This window comes from Mesocricetus auratus, unplaced genomic scaffold (genome assembly GCF_017639785.1).
Source record: "Mesocricetus auratus isolate SY011 unplaced genomic scaffold, BCM_Maur_2.0 Super-Scaffold_4256, whole genome shotgun sequence".
In the NCBI taxonomy this organism is placed as follows: Eukaryota; Metazoa; Chordata; class Mammalia; order Rodentia; family Cricetidae; genus Mesocricetus; species Mesocricetus auratus.
The window spans coordinates 118,754,237-118,773,270 of NW_024429182.1; the positions used below are offsets into that span (position 1 = coordinate 118,754,237).

General features: G+C 41.6%; 1 protein-coding gene across 2 annotated transcripts in view; it reads left to right on the forward strand.

The window, feature by feature from the left end:
- Ntrk3 (neurotrophic receptor tyrosine kinase 3) overlaps nt 1–18,318 on the forward strand; it is a 377,921-nt gene extending 359,603 nt beyond the window's left edge. For both annotated transcript variants that reach the window (XM_005077774.4, XM_005077775.4), the window contains one exon: nt 1,826–18,318. In XM_005077774.4, the coding sequence (XP_005077831.1) occupies nt 1,826–2,011 (186 nt within the window). In that variant the 3' untranslated portion in view covers nt 2,012–18,318. The remainder of the gene's footprint in view (nt 1–1,825) is intronic.
- Nucleotides 18,319–19,034: the final 716 nt, after the last annotated feature.

A 19,034-nucleotide genomic window follows, 5' to 3' on the forward strand; every position in this document is an offset into this window, starting at 1 on the left:
CCAGAATGAAGCTTAATACTGCAGTGTCTAATTAGAAAAATAAAGTCTAGTGTTAAAATTAAGGAAAATATGGGGGAAATAGGGTATTGTAGTGGGAATACACTCAGAGCATAATAAACTTGTATTAAAATGTCCTTATGTAACACAGTCCTGTGTAGAATAGATACACACCAATGGGAAAGTACATTTTAAAATGTATCTGGACTGAGAGTATAGATAAGTAGTACAAAAACCACCTACTCTGGAGGCCCTGGGATCAGTCCCCAGCATTTAAAAGGAAATGTCCGTGAGTAACTGAAATTGAACTTCTGAGAACATACCCAGGTCTCTTGTACCTTGGAGCCATCCCTTGAGTACAGTACATTTTTTTTCTTGTTGCATTAGTTCTTTCTGGAAATCCAGATCCCAGTCTTATAGACAAGGGTGATGAGATCCTGGAAGTTAACTGACTTGAACTTCCTGGCCACCCAGGTAGACCCCAGCAGCTCACAAAGAGCTATGGGCAACTGAGGAAAACTGGGAGCAGAAGAGGTGACCTTCTCCAGGGAAGAGTACTGATTGGTTGACAAATGGTCAGCCCTGAAAACATACCTATAATAATGTTCTGTGGTCTGAGAAGGCTATTTTTAGGAATGTATCTGTTCCTAAATAACATATATAATATATTAATAATGTAACAATTAATGAAAGAAGAGGCCTTGAATTTGAGAAACATTTGGGGGTGGTTCTATGAGAGTTTTGGAGTGAGGAAAGGGAGGGAGAAATGTTGTAATTATAGTAGAATTTTTAAAATGTGTATCAGCAAAATACTTTACAGAAAAATCTTAAAAGAAGTAAGTCAGGTGACTCATTTCAGATAGGAGGGTAGACCTTGGAGAGAAAGAGTCCTGTCCCCAGAGGCAAGCAGGGTGATGTGCACAGACGTTGTGGCTGGGGGAAGAGTTTGCTGTAAACGGGAACCAGTGGCTTGAGGACGGATCAGTGGCTGAAGCACTTGCTGTGATGGCATGGCCATTGGAGTTCGGAACCACAGAGCCCACACAACACAGCTGGGCAGGCACAGCAGCTGCCTGAAATCTGAGCAGAAGGCAGGGGCAGCTGGCTAGAGGAGTGTCTGGAAATGATGGGTTCCAGGGTTAGGGAGAGACTCTGCCTCAAGAAAGACAGTGGTATCCAAGTTAGGCAAATGCACAACTTCAGCTTTGAGCCTCTACACTGCATGCATATGTGTGTATGCACATATATGCCCAACTACCCTCTCATGTGAACCCACACAAACACACGCAAGCAAATACATGGGAACGTGCCAACACATGCCCACTTGCATAACATATATAGTCACAATTAAATGAAAATAAAGAGGAACTAATAGGAGACAGGTATGAAGGGAGCAGACAGATCGAGCTCTATAAGGGGTTTTCTAAATCACAGAGGCTAAGAGTAGGAGGAAGGGTGGTCAGGCCCAATCTCTTACAACAAGGTGGGAGAGGAAGGCTGTTCAGGCAGCCCAAGTGATAAACAAGACCACAGAAACTGTGAAATAAAATGCAAGGGTACCTGTGTGGGGGGGTCATGGTTCATGGGCTCTGGCCCAGCAGGTACACTACAAAGAGCATCAGTGAGATCCACCTACACTGCTCAACACCCCCTGCAACATCTGCTCAGGCAGAGAAGAAAACCAGGGCTGCCTCCTACCCAAACATCAGCCTCTTGCGTGTGGCTCTGATGAGTAAAATTGATGTCTGTTGCTAGGTAGGAGTCCCAGGATCAAGGATGCGCTTCGAATGAACTTCTGGATATAACTTCTTTATTCTTTCTCTTCCAGGTCATTGAGTGCATCACCCAAGGCCGTGTCTTGGAGAGACCCCGAGTCTGCCCAAAAGAGGTATATGATGTCATGCTGGGGTGTTGGCAGAGGGAACCCCAACAGCGGCTGAATATTAAGGAGATCTACAAAATCCTCCACACTTTGGGGAAGGCCACCCCAATCTACCTGGACATTCTCGGCTAGCGTGACTGGTGGCCAAGCATTTATACTCCGTTGCCTCCTCACTCCCTGCTTCATATCCACTACTTCCTCATCCCAACTCCTTTCTTCCATCTTTGAAACGAACATCTTCATATAAACTCAAGTGCCTGCTACACATACAACACTGAATTCAAAAACAAAAACAAAAAACGAAAGAAAGAAACCCTGTAAGGCAGTTTGACATATATATTTATATATACATATAACTATCTATCTATCTATATCTACAGAGACGCTGCTGAGACAGAAAACCATAAGACATTAATAACTGAGAAAAATTTTAAATATTGTTATTAACACAAATGTAATTCCCTTGACTTCAGCGGTGGCCCGTGCTTCTTTAGCTCTGGCTTTTCAGAGTTCTTTGTCTTGACCAGCAGAGAGAGGATGGGGGGAAGCACGGCGGCTGTTGGCGCACAATAATCAATGCATGTGCGTGACCCATTGATGGTGCTTGGCAAGAAAACAATTCTAGAAGTCCAGGCCCTTTGGAAACATCTGTGGTCTGCCTTTGCCTCCACTCTCTTCCACGTTTCCTCCTCTTTGGGACAATTTTCTAATTTGTCCATTTTACAAACTAGAATCAATGATGACACCTACCAGTAAATACTGAACAAATACCAACACTAGATCACACAAGAGCAAAGCCATCCATGGTCCCGATAAACACTGAACAAGTTAGGGTTGGGGACTCCGGGAAGCGCGAACCCCAACCTTCTGGGTGTAAATCACTCTCAAGTTCCTTGCTAGGTTTGAAGAGATTTGATCCTCTGAACCTGAAGAACTGGACTTAGTGGATTTAAAGAACCGAACTGAGAAAGTAAAAGCAGCTCAAGTTTGAATCCTACAAGGCACTGCCACCCATCTTTCCATCACTGGGAAGACTCTTTGGCCGGTCCTCTTCTTTTATAGGTCCTTGGGGGACGTTTGGAGGTTTCAAATCCACATTCTCTGGTGTCATCTGCTAATGTGGACACAGCAGGCTTCAGGGCTCTGGTATTTGCTTATTTGCTTGTAGATCTTAATTATGCACCCCTTGGGTCTTATTTCTTATATTGCTTCCCCCGTATCCTGAGGTTCTAGCGAGTCCTGGGTAAACCCCATTGCCAGGGAAGGGATCCAGGTGAGAGCCTGAGGCATGTGTGTTTCAAGGAGCCAGACACTGGTTTTGGCAAAAGCCAGCAAGGATTGGCACCTGTGTTGGGCCCTTGGCATTCTTCTCACGTTTCTAAGCCCTTGGAAGGATTGATGCATCTGCCTTTGAGCTGTTGTGAAAAGGCAGGGACTGAGAAATTGCTTTGTGGGCTTGGTGTGTGTGTTGGGGGGCGGGGAGGCTGAAGCTTCTCTGGAAGATGTCCAATGAGTGACCAGTGCGGCATACGTGGCATCTTAATGAGGACCAAATGCTGACCAGGAAGTGAGAATGAAGCATCTGGGCTGGGGCCAGCCCTGTATCCCCCAGCTCCATGGGAAATGGCTGTCTTCCTAACTGCTGTGGAGGATGGCAAAAGAGAAGATCTCTGGACAGCTCTCAGACACAACAATGAAACGCCCCAGGGAGTCAAGAGCCTGGCGGTACCGAGTCTTCTTGCTGGGAGGAGGGGGTGTGCTCTTTCTAGGGTACCAGCCTCTCCACTTCATCCTAAGCACAGAACAGTCATTTTCCTACCAGAAGCTCCCAGGAGCCACTGACTCTCACTTTTCCTGGCCAGCTGAAGAAAATGTCTATAGCCTGGATCCCCTGGCCAACTGAAGGCAGCTTAAGTATGGGCAACTCTGGGGTGGGGTTAGGACTGAAGTATGTGTTTGTGGTTTTATTTTTTTTTAATACCAACAAATGTTTTTATTCAAATAGAAAAGAGCTGTGCTCAGATTGTAGCCATGGTTGGGCTTTCAGGTGTCAGCAAGCCCACTCAGCTGGACTGGGGAGAGTGCTGGGTTAACTAGGAATTCTGTGTGGAGCATCTTACTGTGGTGGTGGGAACCTGGCTGCTAAGGACATCAGGGAAAAGCTCTTGGGACTGATCCCTTCAAAAGAATCCTTTGCTATCCTGTGGCAATTACTTCTCTTATTACCCCTTGAATCAGTCCACCTGAGGCTTTATCTCTGCTGGGGATATGAACGCTGGATGGAAGTTTCCAACCCAGTTTTACTCTGAATAAATAAAGGGGAGACATTCAGGCAAGGAATGACTGGCAGAGGGAAAGGAGTCTGACAAGAAAGTGTTTTCTAGTTAGAAGTGATGCCCCAAGGTCTAAAGCCTTTTTGGAGGCGTTTGGTGCTGGAAGAAATGGAGAACCGAAGTAGTTTGGAGCCTTAATGGGATAGTTGGGAGAAATGACAAGACTGAACTTGTTCAAGTGTCCTTGTTATAGTTCCATGAGCATTGGCATTGGAAACATCTCCTCTCTGTGCCCTCCATTATCAGCTGCCTGTGTAACAGTAAGAGAGAGGGCAGTGGAATTAGGAGGGATGCAGGATGGGGCCAACCTTTATACTATCTCGGCATCCTCTCTAAGTAGAGTAGATTTTATGTGTGACCCTTGGAAGGTGGAGAAAGGGCTTGCAGTGTTTTGGAGGGTAAGGACACGCAGAACAGACTTTGGAGGGTAAGGACATACAGAACAGGCTTTGGATGGTGAAATGTATTCCAGAGCTCTGGGGTATGCAGAGTGTCTTACTCCTCCTGTATTGGCACAGGACGTATATGACTCACTTCACTGTGTCATGTTTTCTCTATGTGCAAAATAAGGGGTGCCCTTATTATGCCCCCACCCTATTCTAGCTCTGAACTTTAGCTTCTAACAGCACGGAGTCACTGTGTTATTATATTTTCTTAACCTCACCCTGGAATACCTAGATAATCCTCCTTTGGCCTAGTGTGATCAGAAGGTAGTTGTCTCTGAGGACATACTGTGCTTGGGCTGGGGTTGGTTCCAGTAAGTCAGACTGATCCTCTTCTTCCCCTATGTCACAAGATGCAAGAGTCTAAAGTGTCTGAGACTGCTTTAGGCCAGGACAGAGGGGACAATCTGTCTCATTCCCTACCTGGCATTTCCATATATTAGAAAATTGTTATTGGTTGTTTATTTATTTGATATTTATTTATTTATTTTTAAAGAATCTAATGTGGTCCAATGAGTCTAGAATCAACAACCCATCAGTCCATGTAGCCGCTACCATCTGCTCCATCCTGCTTCCTACATAAACATATCTGTACTTTGAAGACCATGCCAAATTGATTTAGCACTTACCTTCAAGTTAACTCTACTGTGAGCACTTGCAAATGTTCCAGGGAACACATGCTCATTTATGTGCCCTGTCACTTTCACCTGGGCCCATCCTGGGTTGAAAAAGAGTGTCTTGGATGTCCATTGTAGAGCAGGGTGTCATGGCCAAGGGTCCTTTTAGTTATTTTCTTTGGGCATGAACATAATGCTCCTTTCTGATTTCATCTCTGAACTATGAGTGGTTGTCAAGGGTAGTTAAGCCTTTTCTAGTCAATAGACAAAGAACTTTGGGCTTCCTCCACTCAGCAGATCATGCACAAGTTATTCCCAGAGAAAGCTTTTCACTGGAGGTGAAGAGCTGCTATTTTTCTGGGTTTGAGCTGAACAGTGTTGTTCATCTCTGGTGATGCCTACTTTGTGGAACACACTAGTGCAAGTACTTCTGGTGCTAAATACTATGGAAACCAGTAACAACTGAACAACTTCAGAACAGAAGTATAAGGACGAATCAGCCACGCCAGAAGAGTATGCTGTACAGCGGAAAGGCCACTGAGAACCCTGCCTTTGTGCTTGGCCAAATCAACATTTATTTGATTATCAGACTTCCCACCTGAGATATATGGAGTTAGAGTAGGTGGACCCTTAGGGTCTATTTCAGTTTGAAAGGTTATTTGAGTCCCATCTACTCCTTTATTCTAAGGTTGTTCTCTATAAATGAGAGTTGAAATGAAAGGCAGGGAGGGAAAGGAGGGAAAGTTACTGTTGACAAAAACTGACCACAAAAGGAAAGTAAAGAATATTTAGTGCCTGATATGTCTGAGGGACACTGGTGCAGGATCTAGGACACAAGTCAGGAAGTTGGTATTTGTGTTCTTCAGGAGAAACTTACCTTTTCTTTCAGCCACCTTCCCAAATTCACATGGCTAATTGGGCAGAAGCGAGTCTGGAATATGGAGACTGTCACATCCACCTCCTCTGAAAAGCAAGTAGCAAGCTGGACTCTGGCTCAGAAACCAAGAGATTTTTATGTGTACACGCTTTCTTCCACTTCTTTTATATCCAAGAATAAGACTAGTGGCATACTTGCTTCCCTTTTCTGAACCAAACAGCAGCATTAAAATCTTTACATTTACCTTGGAGTTTTTGCAGTGTTTGCAATTCTTTGCTTAGAAGAGAGCATAGAAATATTTGTGGACCTTCAGTCAATAAAACCAGATCTCAGCAGTCCCATGAGCCACACTCAAACATCCCTACACTGTCTAGTGTCTGCTTTGGTTGGGCACCAACCTGTTAAAATGCACAAGGTGTTTATCTGAGAGAAAAAAAAGTGTCACCTTGAGCTCAGACCCTGTGAGCTGTAGTCATGCAATATGATTTTATTTCTTCAAGATCCACATTATTTGGTACCGATAAATTGTTTCAACTAGTGCTTAAGAGGACTGGATGGGGAATTCCAAGTTTGGGCACCATTATTAAAACATCAGCTTGCACTTGCATACCTGTTTTGGGATTGCTTGACTATTACCAGGAAAGCATTCCTTTTCAGCTCTAGTCACTTGCACATGATGCCTTCTCACCATCCACTTGATGGTCGAAAGTCAGAGACATCTCCCTAGAATCAGGGAATCAGTTGCAAATTGGGATTCTCTTTTCACCTTATGTTTCTCCTGCACGAGAATTAAAGATGTAGACTGACCTTGGAGTATTCAGAAAGCTCCCAAAGGGTAATCGCACATGTTATAAAGTTTGATAATTTGCTGCTCCCCATGCTAAATTATATTGACAAATGACATCCGAGCATCTCAGTATCATCCCTTCTGGTTTTCCCATAGCTTACCATATAGAAACCATTTATACTTATGTGTTGTTTGGGATTTGGTACTCGAGTTACCATCAGGGCAGATGAAACCTCTTCCAGGAGGACCAGACCAGAGTGGACCTGAGAAGATAAGTCTGTCAAGCTCTATGACAGGCACAGGTGATGGTGGTGGAGGTGGTGACTATTTGTGTCAGTGCACTGGATTGTCCTGCCCAAGGACTTGCATCTTGGCTTCTGAACATGGTTTCTGTTTGTCTGGTGCATTTTCTCCAAACACATCTGTGTGTGTGTGTGCGCGTGTGCACGTGTGTGTGTGTGTGTGTGTGTGTGCGTGTGTGTGTACATGCATGAAACAAGAGCCTAATGTACCAACTGAGGCATGTTTCTGTGAGATCTGTGGAGATATGGATTCCACCTGAGTGAGCTTGAAAATTCTTTTCTTTTCCTTCTTGTTAGCAATATTAAATTGTATACAGTCATGGTTCTCCTTATGACACTTTCAAATACAGGAGTACTTGGAATTCTTCACTTCAGTCATAAAATTCATATTGCCCTTCCTGTAGGCAGCTAGGTTCCAACTTTATAAAAGTCTGATTTGATATTTGCCCTAAGAATGATGTCTTAAACTAGCAAGCAAAGTCTCCTCTTTCATACATAGGTAAAAGAGAAAATTCTATTAACATTTTTTTCCTGATCATCCAGGAATATATTGGAGCTCCAAGATCTAAGCTCAGAGTTCTCAAGAGATATTTATAGTTCACAAAGTAGATGTGTCTAAGAGAAGGTGGATTGAGATAACACAGAAGACAAGGAGGCTACAGAGCTCCTCCTTCTGAGGAGCTTCCAGGCATTTCAGGCATTCTCTCATTTAGTATCTATGAGAGGATTCAGTTTCTTCTCATTTTAGGCAGTCAGGAATTTAGACCTCTTTCCTGCAAGAATAAAGGTAGCGTGAGAGCCCAGCTGCACACTGTGTAGTCTAGCATTCCTTTGGATGTATATCCCCTCAAATAAGTGAGAAATCACACACTCAAATCCAAATCTGGTATTTATTATTTCATTTAAGAGGCATTCGTGGGAGTGTTACTTTAAAAAGACACCTACTCAGTGTCTTCCTAGGGAGATTAGTCTGTGTTCTGTCTCTATTGCAAAGCAGCTTGACACTTAGCTGCTGCCCTTGAAGCTATTTCTGTTTAGGAAGAGAAAGCCTGGCCCAGGTATCGTGATTTCTGCTACACACAGGAGAGGAATGCATTTCAGTAAAGATTTTCTTCTTTCTGCTTTTTCATTTCCCCCCTTTTCTGGGTTCACATTGTCTGGCTTTCATGGGACGAAGGATCTGGCTCCTGAAAGTCTATGGAAGTCTTAATATGAGGTGAATCCCAGGACCACAAACAGTTTGGACTTCAAACAGTGAGAAAATTGGCGCTGAATGATTCGGCATACAAAGCAGCAAACTTTCATTTCCTGCAGGCAGGATGGAATTGACTGTTATATTAAGACTTCTGAAGGAGCCCTGCCCTGGAGTAATTTCAGTGCTGTCAGACAATGTTGACATCTAGATTAACCTCTGTGCAGTGAATTTGACTGCACAGCTCATTGAGATGCATGTGATGTGTCCCTGTAAATCCCATCTGAAGTCCTTGGTGGCCCACCCACAGCAGCCCCCTCTCCCGTCTGCACCTACTGATCCCACAGTCCATGAACTTTTAGCCTATGGGAGCAAAGGGACTGTGGCTGGGATCTGACCCTCAGAGAGGAAGTTTTGACCTTTTTGTGAGCATGATAAACTCTTGAATCATGTCTGCTGCTTGGTCAGAGTGACAGTGCTTGTCACTGTATTGGCTTTCTCCCAGAGGAGGCTGCAAATCAAGGCAAGAAAGCCATTCCACTGATGACGAACAGTTTTATGACTGATCCTCAGAGTGTAATGGTCTGCAGAGAAGCCAAGGGCCCAGAGGTAGTCCATCTATATGCTTCCAGTCTTCCAGGTTCCAAGAAGACAGCAGATGCAACAAGGTAATGGCTGCAGATGATGTGGGTGTGGGTGGGATCTGATGGCTGGAATGGCTAATCCTCTATACAGGTGTCTCCTTTGGTCCTTTTAATAAAGTCCCCCTACTCACCCAGCAAGGACAGTGCTTTGTAGGAATCTCTGAGCCCTTCTAGCTCATGGTAAGATACCTCACTGAGATCCCACAGTCTGATGAAACATTTCTGATAAGATGGCCCACATCAAAAGCACATACATGCATCCCATGCATTCAAAATTGTGAAAAGGGACCTTCAACTTGGCCCCAGCTACCTCCAGACTCTGCAAAGTTATTCAGTGTAATCCCAGACATTTCTGAAAACACACCCTCGGGATTTTAGAATGCCCACCCAAATCTGAAGAACCAATTTCTCTGCAGAGTTGTTGAATCTGATTCTCCTTCGTATTATTTTTCCTTCTTTGCTTCTTTAGTATAAGTGGTAGGAATCTCTTTATATATTCTTAGACGGTTCTTTAGGAGAATTGAAAGGTTTTAGCCAAGGACATTGTGTTTATTGACCAAAAATAATAGATTTCTAGGCTGAGTAATATAGCAGTTGCACAGAGGAAATCTTGATGACTTTATTTAAAAGCAATTATCAGAAATTGTGGCTTTTTTCTAGCTTCTCAAACTGATAGAGACTAAATCATATCCATCCTTTTAGTTATTTATAATATTTATTCACTTCCACATACAAGCAAGTGCATGTATGCAAATGTCTGGGTAATTCTATCACATATAGATCACAGTGCCCCATTTGTGTTGCTTTCGTTGATCTCAGCGTGTGTGTGTGTGTGTGTGTGTGTGTGTGTGTGTGTGTGTGTGCGCGTGCACGCAAATGAGTGCACCACACATGTGGTTTCCTCACTGTGCCTCATCATTGTTTGTATTAGCAGGACAAAGTCCATGACTTTCTGTACTATGAGTTATTACAAAGTTAAGACTCCTTTGAAGGAGAAAGAAAACACCCAATTTCTCAAGATTTTCATACTTATATGTAGGACTCCTCCCTATCTTTTTTCCCCCAAGATAAACAGAAGAAAAAAAACATAATGAGCTCTGATTCTGATTTTTTGTAATTAATTTTCTGGGGAATAGGTTATAAGGTTCATCATAATTATTATGTTTGAAGATAAATGTTTACCTTCAGTTTAGGCAGATTATTGACTCAACCATTAAATATAAAACTCAAGTGTTCTAACTGAAAGGTGGCATGAAGTCCTTGGGACATAAGAAGACAGCTGAGTTAGAAGCTGGATTATAGGGCACTGGCTGGGTGACAGTCTGACTACTAGCTCTTAACAGAATGTAGGCAAACAAGCTGCAGGTTGTGCTCTGTCCCAGACAGCAGTGATGGGGAAAGCCACTCTGTCCTACTCTGTTGCTCTGATTAGTTCCCAGCACTAGGGAGCACATTCCCAGAGAGCACATTTGCAGACATCCCACCCCAAAGGGCCAGAGTTGTTTGCACCACATGTTCAGTTTCTCACTTACTCTCTTACTCACTTTCTTAGTTTCAATGAACTCCAAATCGAATCTGTCCCCAGCTCCCTACTTCATCTCTTATGGGCCAGGCACTAAGAGTTCTAGAAAGTGGAGGAAAGAAAGTCTGGGCATCTCATCTCCTTAGCCTGAGCATGTTGTGATTTAATCTGGGTTTCTGCAGAAAGAAGCAAGCTGCTCTCCCAGCCATCCATCAGTCTCTTTCCAGCTCCTTGGACCAAATGATTAGCACTCATTAGTGCCTCATTAGTTGCCTTTGCACAGGAGACTCTAGTACAAGGGGCCTATTAGAAGGCCCCAGTCTGTCTTCTTGAAGTCATCTCATCCCTCTCTGGCTTAGTTAAGAAAGGCAAGCCTTCCTACAAACTTGTTTTCCTTCACACATCTCTCTTGTTTCTTGGCTGCTGAACATCCTGGTAGATGGCAAAGTACAGTTTTCCTTTCTTTCTAGTCTACTGTGAGCGGGGCATGTCTCTCCATGAACTGGAGTTCTGTGTGTCCACCAAGGTTTATCTACACTTGGAGCTGTTAAAAGACTGACTCACAGATTGGGTGGAAGTGATCTTTATTGTGACGACGCTGGAGATGTTTGTCCCTTTGGTCTACAGAGCGAGTTCCAGAACAGCCTCCAAAACAATACAGAGAAACCCTGTCTCGAAAAACCAAAAAAAGAAAAAAAAAAAACAAAATAAATAAATAAAATAAAGAAATAAATAAAGAAATGAACTGAATCAACACACCATGCAATGGTGATGGAGATGAGGTCAACCGAGGATCTGGGAGGCCAAAGCTTCTATTCCACAAATAATTTCATATCAACATATGCTGTGCCAGCAATGGTTTTTACAGACACAAATAGCCACGCCCACTAATAAAAATAAATCTGTCATGTCTGATATAACTGCTTATTTAAAAACAATAAAGTCCTTTTTTTTTTTCATGATCTGGCGAGATTTGCTCTGATTTTAAGAGCGCTGGCTTCAGTTCCAAATGAGCTAGATTTGATTCCCAGAACCCATGTGGAAGCTCACAACCATCTGTGAATCCAGTTCCAGGGGACCTGACACCCTCTTCTGGCCTCCACAGGCACCAGACATGGAAGTGGTGCACAGGCAAACATACAGGCAAAAAATTTATATACATTAAAAACAATCATTTTCCCCTCATAACTCTAGACAACTTAAGAGTATTTCTTGATTTCCACTAATACCTTCATTGTGATTCCCAGATTTTTAATTTTTTATCTGTATTTCCTTAGGACAAAGTTGATGGTGTCTTTTAAGTTTTATCTATGAAGAAATGTCAAGAAGGAGCAATGGGACCCAAAGGTAGAGGTCTTATGAGCCTTTATTCTTTCTGATCAGCGTCTTGCTCTGTAAAAGTTCTGCTAACAGCCTCCTGCCATTCACCGAGGATTATCATAAGCAATAGAGTCAGCTCTTGCTGTTGTCTCCAAGTCTCCGGGTTGGGGAAGCCCACTCCTGGAGCAGCAAGTACTGCTCATGATGTTGAAACATTTGACTTGTGCTGTGTTTTAGCTGTGTGCTCCTTATTCCCTCCATGGGTTGGTTTCTAGAGAGTTAGTCATTAACCTTTTCCTACTTTGAATGGCTAGTGCATATATACTAATGGAAAATATCTTGTAATTCTACCAGCAGAAATGGGTGTTTTACCCACTTTGCAGGGTTGATTTGCAGATTCCATTTTCTGGCATGGAACCCTGGACATCTGAGAGCCAAATAGCATCCCCTCTGCTTTAACTCCTTACCAAGTCACTACTGCTTTGAAAAAGTACTATAGATTTTAGAATAATGCCTGGTAAAGTAAGGCTGCATTATTTAAACTGAATACTAAAACAGATCTTGCAGAGAGATTGAAAGTGATAATGATCTTGAAGCTTTCCAGGTACTGTGGTCCCCACAAAGGAAAAGCAGGGGTAATCAGAAGATGGAGAAAACTATCCTGGTGATGAGCAAATTCCAGGCCTCATTTTCAATTGCCCAGAGCAACCCAGAGAGGTTCCAGAGGGAATCCTGCTCAGGAACGTATCTGGCTGAAAAAGAAACCCTAAACAGTTAATCCCAAGGCCGGATTCCCAAGGTTACAGTGGTGAAGTAATTTACAGTCTCTAAAACATGTCCCAGGGGTTTGTGATGCCAAGTACTATTTGAAGTTCCTCTCCATGAAGACTACTTGGAAAGTGAAATCTTTCAAATGGTATTTCCCTCCAATTTCCAAGCAGCTATCAGGTGTGATACGTCTGACAAAATGTTGTCTGTGTGTTGTGAAAGGATTTTGACCACTCATGAGAAAAAGCAGAATGAAGCCGAGTACCCCAAACCCTGAGAAACTCATAAATGTTTCACTGAAGTTCAGATGATCACAGCTTCTGTTTTCTTTTGACCTTGGACTGACTCAGTGTTTGTTTTTCTGATACAGGAAAACAGCACTTCTGTTACAGACTTCTATGTGAGTGACACTTCCCCCTTCCTTGCCCTTGTCTGCCAGGCAGAAAGTACCGCAGCCTTTTTTGAAATGAGAATCCAAATTGGGATGTGCTTGTAAATTGTGTTGTGAAATTGAAGAAGGCAAACTGGTTCTGAGTGGTGTTTCCTAATTTTCTGGGATAATCTTGAGGACATGGGCTATTCTAAACTTTGCTAAGGCATGCCTGGAACAAGGAGTTTCATGGAATGATAGACACGACTGATACATTAAAGATCTCCAGGGTAGCATTTGGGAACTAAATTGATGAACATGGAAAGTTTGAGCTAATATGCTAGCAGGAACAGTAAGAACTTACTTTAATGCTTGTTTTCATTCCCTTCTATGAAAGTTTAGCCTTTTGGGGGGCCATTGGGATATTTCCTTTCCAAGGCTAGCAAAGATTGATTATAGTTCATGTCACAAAGCAAAGGCTCTCTTGAGCCCGTTGGGGTTGGAGGTAACCCCAAATGGCCCATGTTATTTTTCTGATCCAAGTACCACAGCAACAGGAGTCTTCTTGATTATGTGTTTGGACTCTGGTGGTTTGGCACAAGAGATTTGTCAAATTAAAAAGAAAAGAAAGCAAGCTGGGGCAAGAAAATTCTGACTAAATGTGAAATGAAAAAATCAGTGCTGTTCTGCCAGCAGACATTCCTGTAATATTCAGTGAAGAAATACATTCTCTTTTCAAGATGAGTTTTACTTTTTGATGTGTGTGTGTGTTTGTGTGTGTGTGTGTCTATGTGTGTTTGTGTGTGTGTCTGTGCAAGCAGAGGTGTGTAGCAGGTGCAAAGCTCTTGTTTACACATTTAGATGTTCCCTTGAGCACAGTAAAAGCTCTGTTCAGTTTCTTGGAACATGACAATAAAATTAGGGTTACAGAGGAAGTAAAGGCCCATGCTTCAAAACCTTCAGTCACAGCAAATTAAGTCAACCCCATATTTGTTATTGATATCAGGGCGAAACAGTCGACACAGACTGTCTGCAGTCCCCAGTGTTCTACATGTCTGTGGGAATCTTTTCTGAACCCATGGAACCCTTCATTCATGCCAGAAACTTGCCCAATAGAACTAAATAATGAAACAGGTTAGAAAGATTAGAGTAAGCTACCCCATGTAGATTTTTTTGCAATTCAATAATTCTTTCTCACAGGTATTAAGGTTATTCCAAAGTCACTTTTTGCTTCAAATGATATTTAAAAAAGAGAATTTTGGAATACAGTTTGAGAACTTTCACCTACTATCAACCTCTTTGAAAAGAAGATTTATTTTCACAGGTGGTATATGGCTTTGCCCATCCCAGAAATGTTAAATTCTGCTCTGATCTAACTGCTTTCAGCACCAGGGACAGCAATCATTTTCCTGATCTGAGGTTGACTCTGTTGATTGGATTTCCAGATAGGATAGGGCAGATTATTTTTTTACCCCCATGGCTTTCTACCCCTTGAACTTGGAAGATTTTATTCTTAAGTTTAGGTGATTATATATTTAACTTCTCACAATCTAGGTGTTACTGCTCTAGCTGGCGGTGTGAACCTGGTAGAGTGGAGTAAAATTAAGATGGACTAAAGTTGTATAAAACAGCCAACTTTATCCAGAGCATCAGACAATTTATATTCTGAGGATGTTCACATAAGTTCAGGCTGTCCTCAGTCACACGGATAACTGGTGCTTGTAAAAACCTTTGAATAATAAAAGTAAGCATCAATAAGTAATCAATCTGAAGCAAGTCTACTCCTATTCACTACACTTAGAAGGGGCACAAAAGCACATTCAAAGATTTCATTCATGGACCACATTCCAACATCAACATTCAGGAGTAGATTTTATTTTTCCCCAAGTCTGATGTAGCTGTTACTGCCATGTCCTTGACATACTAACAAAGTGTGGAATGTCACAACCATGTTTCTCAGCACAAAGATGGGAAAGACTGAGATACTGGTGGTGGGAATGCTTTGGTACAGGAACCCGTTCTTTATTAGGCACCCTAGACTTGCAAACTCCTATAAGAAATACTACTCATTAATAACCACTTAAAAATAAGCATAATGTCCACAATATACAAGGCCATGATTGGTTGGTATGCATCCAGAAACAGTAATATGCAGTGATGGAGCTGAAGTTATGGCCTTTGAGGACAAAGAAGGATTTAGCAATGCTGTCACCAGGCATTTGGGAAACTTATAGAAGGATACGACTTTGAATCTTGGCATCCAATTTTTAACCTTGAGTGCTGTTCAATAGCTGTTTTTGCCTTAAACAATCATGGTAAGATTGGAAGTAGCTCCTCATGACTTTTCCTATGTCAGTCCAAAGAGGACACTGGGGAAATGAGAGTAACAGAAGCACATGTTGTCACTATGCTTTGTGATCGTTCAGTTTTCCTATAGCACAAAAATGCACAGGTGTTACCACAGAGGCAGTGCAGTCTTCTATTGTTTACTTGGCATTTTCCTTGGGGCCCTCTCTAAGATAGCAGCTGCTTCCTCTTTCTTCCTCTTTCCCCCTCTTCTTCTTCTTCTTCTTCTTCTTCTTCACAGGTGTTATACAAACTCCATTTTGGCTGCCTCTGAATTATCTGAGGCCTGATCAACCTATCATTCTTTCTAGCCACCCCTTTCCTCTGTCTCTTATACACACTTCTTTCCCTCTCATTATTACTTATAGCATTTCATAGCATTTAATGATGAGAGATCATGCAGCATTCCTTTTCAGATAGAGAAATAGTAGAAGCATGCTTGAGTAGCCCTCAGAGGAACAAGTTCAACAGAACTCTGATGTTTAACCCTGGAATAGGTCTGGGGAGGAACACATTCCTCCTCATTCCTTGCCTTCTTAAACATGTCCAAAATATTGACTCTGTCTTCATGAAAGCCACCCAGAGAAATGCATGCTATGGTCCTATTTGTGTGACAAGCATGACCATGAATGGACATGGTTATTAGAATCTGTTAAAACAGGAGAACTTTGTTTTCTATTTTAATCAAGGCATGGTCATAGACCAGCTGTAGGAGAGCTTCATAAGATAATATTTTCTATAAGATGACAAAAGAGATACAAACTCATCATTCAAGGAATACATGACTCTCTGACAGGCAGAAAGGTGGTCTGAAATGTTCTGGAGAACAAACCCCTTTGATGCCTCAGGAGGAATGGGCTAGAACTAAACCCCAGCTAGGTTCTTGTACTTTTTCTGGAAAAAAATTCTTAAAAATTTCAAGGGCACATCTGGCTCTGCCTCTTTAGAAGTCTGCTCAGTGCTACTTCTGGGTTCTTAAGGCAAGTGCCCTGTAAACACCAAAGTCTTGTATTTTCCACTCTTAGACAGCACTGGCTGTCCCGAGTGAACTGTTTTTCCCTTTCTTAAGTGAAAGGGACTTGTTTTCAGGAGAAGTGTCCTTTAAACATCCAGCTAAAACTGGAGGTAATTTTTTGCATGAATGGCTTTTTACAGCTAGGTGTGAAGCAGAACAAAACATGTATTAAACTAAGTGCTACTTTACATACCTTATTTCAAAGGAAATGAATGATTTATTGCCGTGTAAATGGTATACACTGATTTCTTTCCTACTGGACATTACATGTCCCTTTATCTTTAGGCTGATGTGCAGCAAAATTTCAATATCTGGAAAATCAGCTGGTACCTACTTCAGCACACTAGCAGGACATTATGTTCCCAGTGAGGAATTTTGCAAATGAAGTTTGGGTGCTGATGCAACTGATTTCCACTCCCCATCCTTAAGCTTTCTGTACTAAATATCTGTAAAGTGATTATATCTTGTCTGATCCCATGTGTTTATGTGTATTTCCCAATATTTGTAAAGCTATAGTGGCATTCTGAAGGATTATTTGTTTTTGTGGCAACTGCTGAACAATGGATGTGGCACAGATGACACATGTGACATACGTACACAACAGTTTTGGGGCCAAGCAAATATACTCTCTATGTTTGGGGAGTGGAGTGAGCAGTAATACAGCTTGGTTGCAGGGGTTGTTCAACAATGGGTAGAGTGTTGCCAAGTTATTGGTAATTGCTGAAGACCTTGATGAAGCAGAGTTAGTATGTGCTTGTCAGATATTAGGCTGCTTATATAAATCTCAACTGACCAATCTTCAGCTTTATTTTTAACAGAACTATTCTTTCATGATGCTCACTATTTTATTCCACAGGTTATTGGGAAGTGCTGATTATGCTCGCTTTCCATGATTGGATTCCTGAGCTTTTAATATAGCAGACAGCTAAGTTAGATACACTAGGATTAAGTCATAGTACCCCTTCCTTGACAAGTAATTCCTTCCATTATTTTACTTTCTCACAGATTAATCCCATTGTCTATGCTAATTTTATTTAGATGTGTGCAAGTATTGGATAATCAATCTAGTTATAATGATGACTGTTTGCCTTTGGAGAACAGGATCACAGTCTTAAGTAAAACTCTTCCAGGAACTTATTTTTTGTGAAACAGAGCAAAATCAAAATAGAATAGAACCAAGAGTAACTTGATAAGATGACAAGATGGTCCCAGGGTAGAAAGAGGTGTTCTCAGTTGCTAAGAAGAGTTGTATTGGAAAGGCAAGTACTCCCCCTTATTCTTATCCCACCCTGCCTCCCTTCCTCCTCAACCTCAGAAGAAAACAGAAACTTATTTTTTTAAACTGTATTAATAATTTATGTTTAATACAAAAGGATGATTTAATGGTATCACCAAAGGTCATTTCTCTCATTGTGCATGTCCTTCACTCTCAACCCCATACATTCTTCACCCTCACTTCCATCTCAAGACAAATGTGTGTCTTCATCAAAACCTATGGGTATTGGAGTTACCTGAAGGAGGTAGATATTTAAAACCCAACACTAACAAAAAGCAACCATTCTTCATTCCCAAGTGACAATTATTACAACAAGGAAAACTCTTCTTGGTTTTTGTTTAAAATCATTTAATACATATATATGTATATATGTGTGTGTATGTATGGACATATGTATGTATATGCACATGTACATGTATATATGTATATATCCATCTCAGTATAAATATATTATATGTGAGGGTTGTAAATACTCCTTGGTCATGCATCTGTCTTCTTCATAGTATCATATCTTCAGTGTTATGTTAACAACTCCATTTATTGATTGATGAGATCATGTGTAGACCTGTATCCTTCTGACATAGTTTATGTAGGGTCTCTTCTCAAATAAAGTATAAAACAACAATACCCTTTGTTTATTTGGATTTATTGTGTTGAGTTCAAATGTGAGCTGAGATTCGGGTAGGTCTGAATATGAGCAAACACCATAGTAACAAGCATCATCTAGAAATCCACTACCTCATTTATTGAGATAGGTAATGATTGTGTTGAGGTGAGTCTTTCAAAGCCACATTGAGTTGAGGCAAGGCCCAAGGGAAGGACTGAATCTCAGTGTCTCTAGGTCATGATGATAACATCTTTTTGTTTCCTGCAAATTATATTCAATATGTCTTTTGTAGTCACTGAAGTTAACAATGTAATATAAGCTATGTTCTCTTAGCACTCCTTTACCCAACAGATTTTACACTTATCTTACACAATGATTTAGTGGTCTATCACAATCTATTTTTAGTAACTTCTTTAGAAGGTATTATTGAGGTGTTGTGGGAAGAAGGTTGTGAGGGAGAGACACTGAACACACAGGAAGAAACTCCACTGACCAGAGTTCAATGGAGATGAAGAAAATTGCAAGGATACCACTCACATTTTGGAGTACAATAATTCTTTTTTGTGAGTGGAGAGCTGTCATGTTCATCATATGTTATAAACACATTTTTATTAGAAGCATTAGTCGCCTTCCTCTTCCTTGATAAGTGTGTGCTGGTCAAAAGTCTCCAAATATTTCCAAATGCTCCTTTTTGGTAGGGAATGACATGATTGAGAGGCAATGATTAAACTGTTAG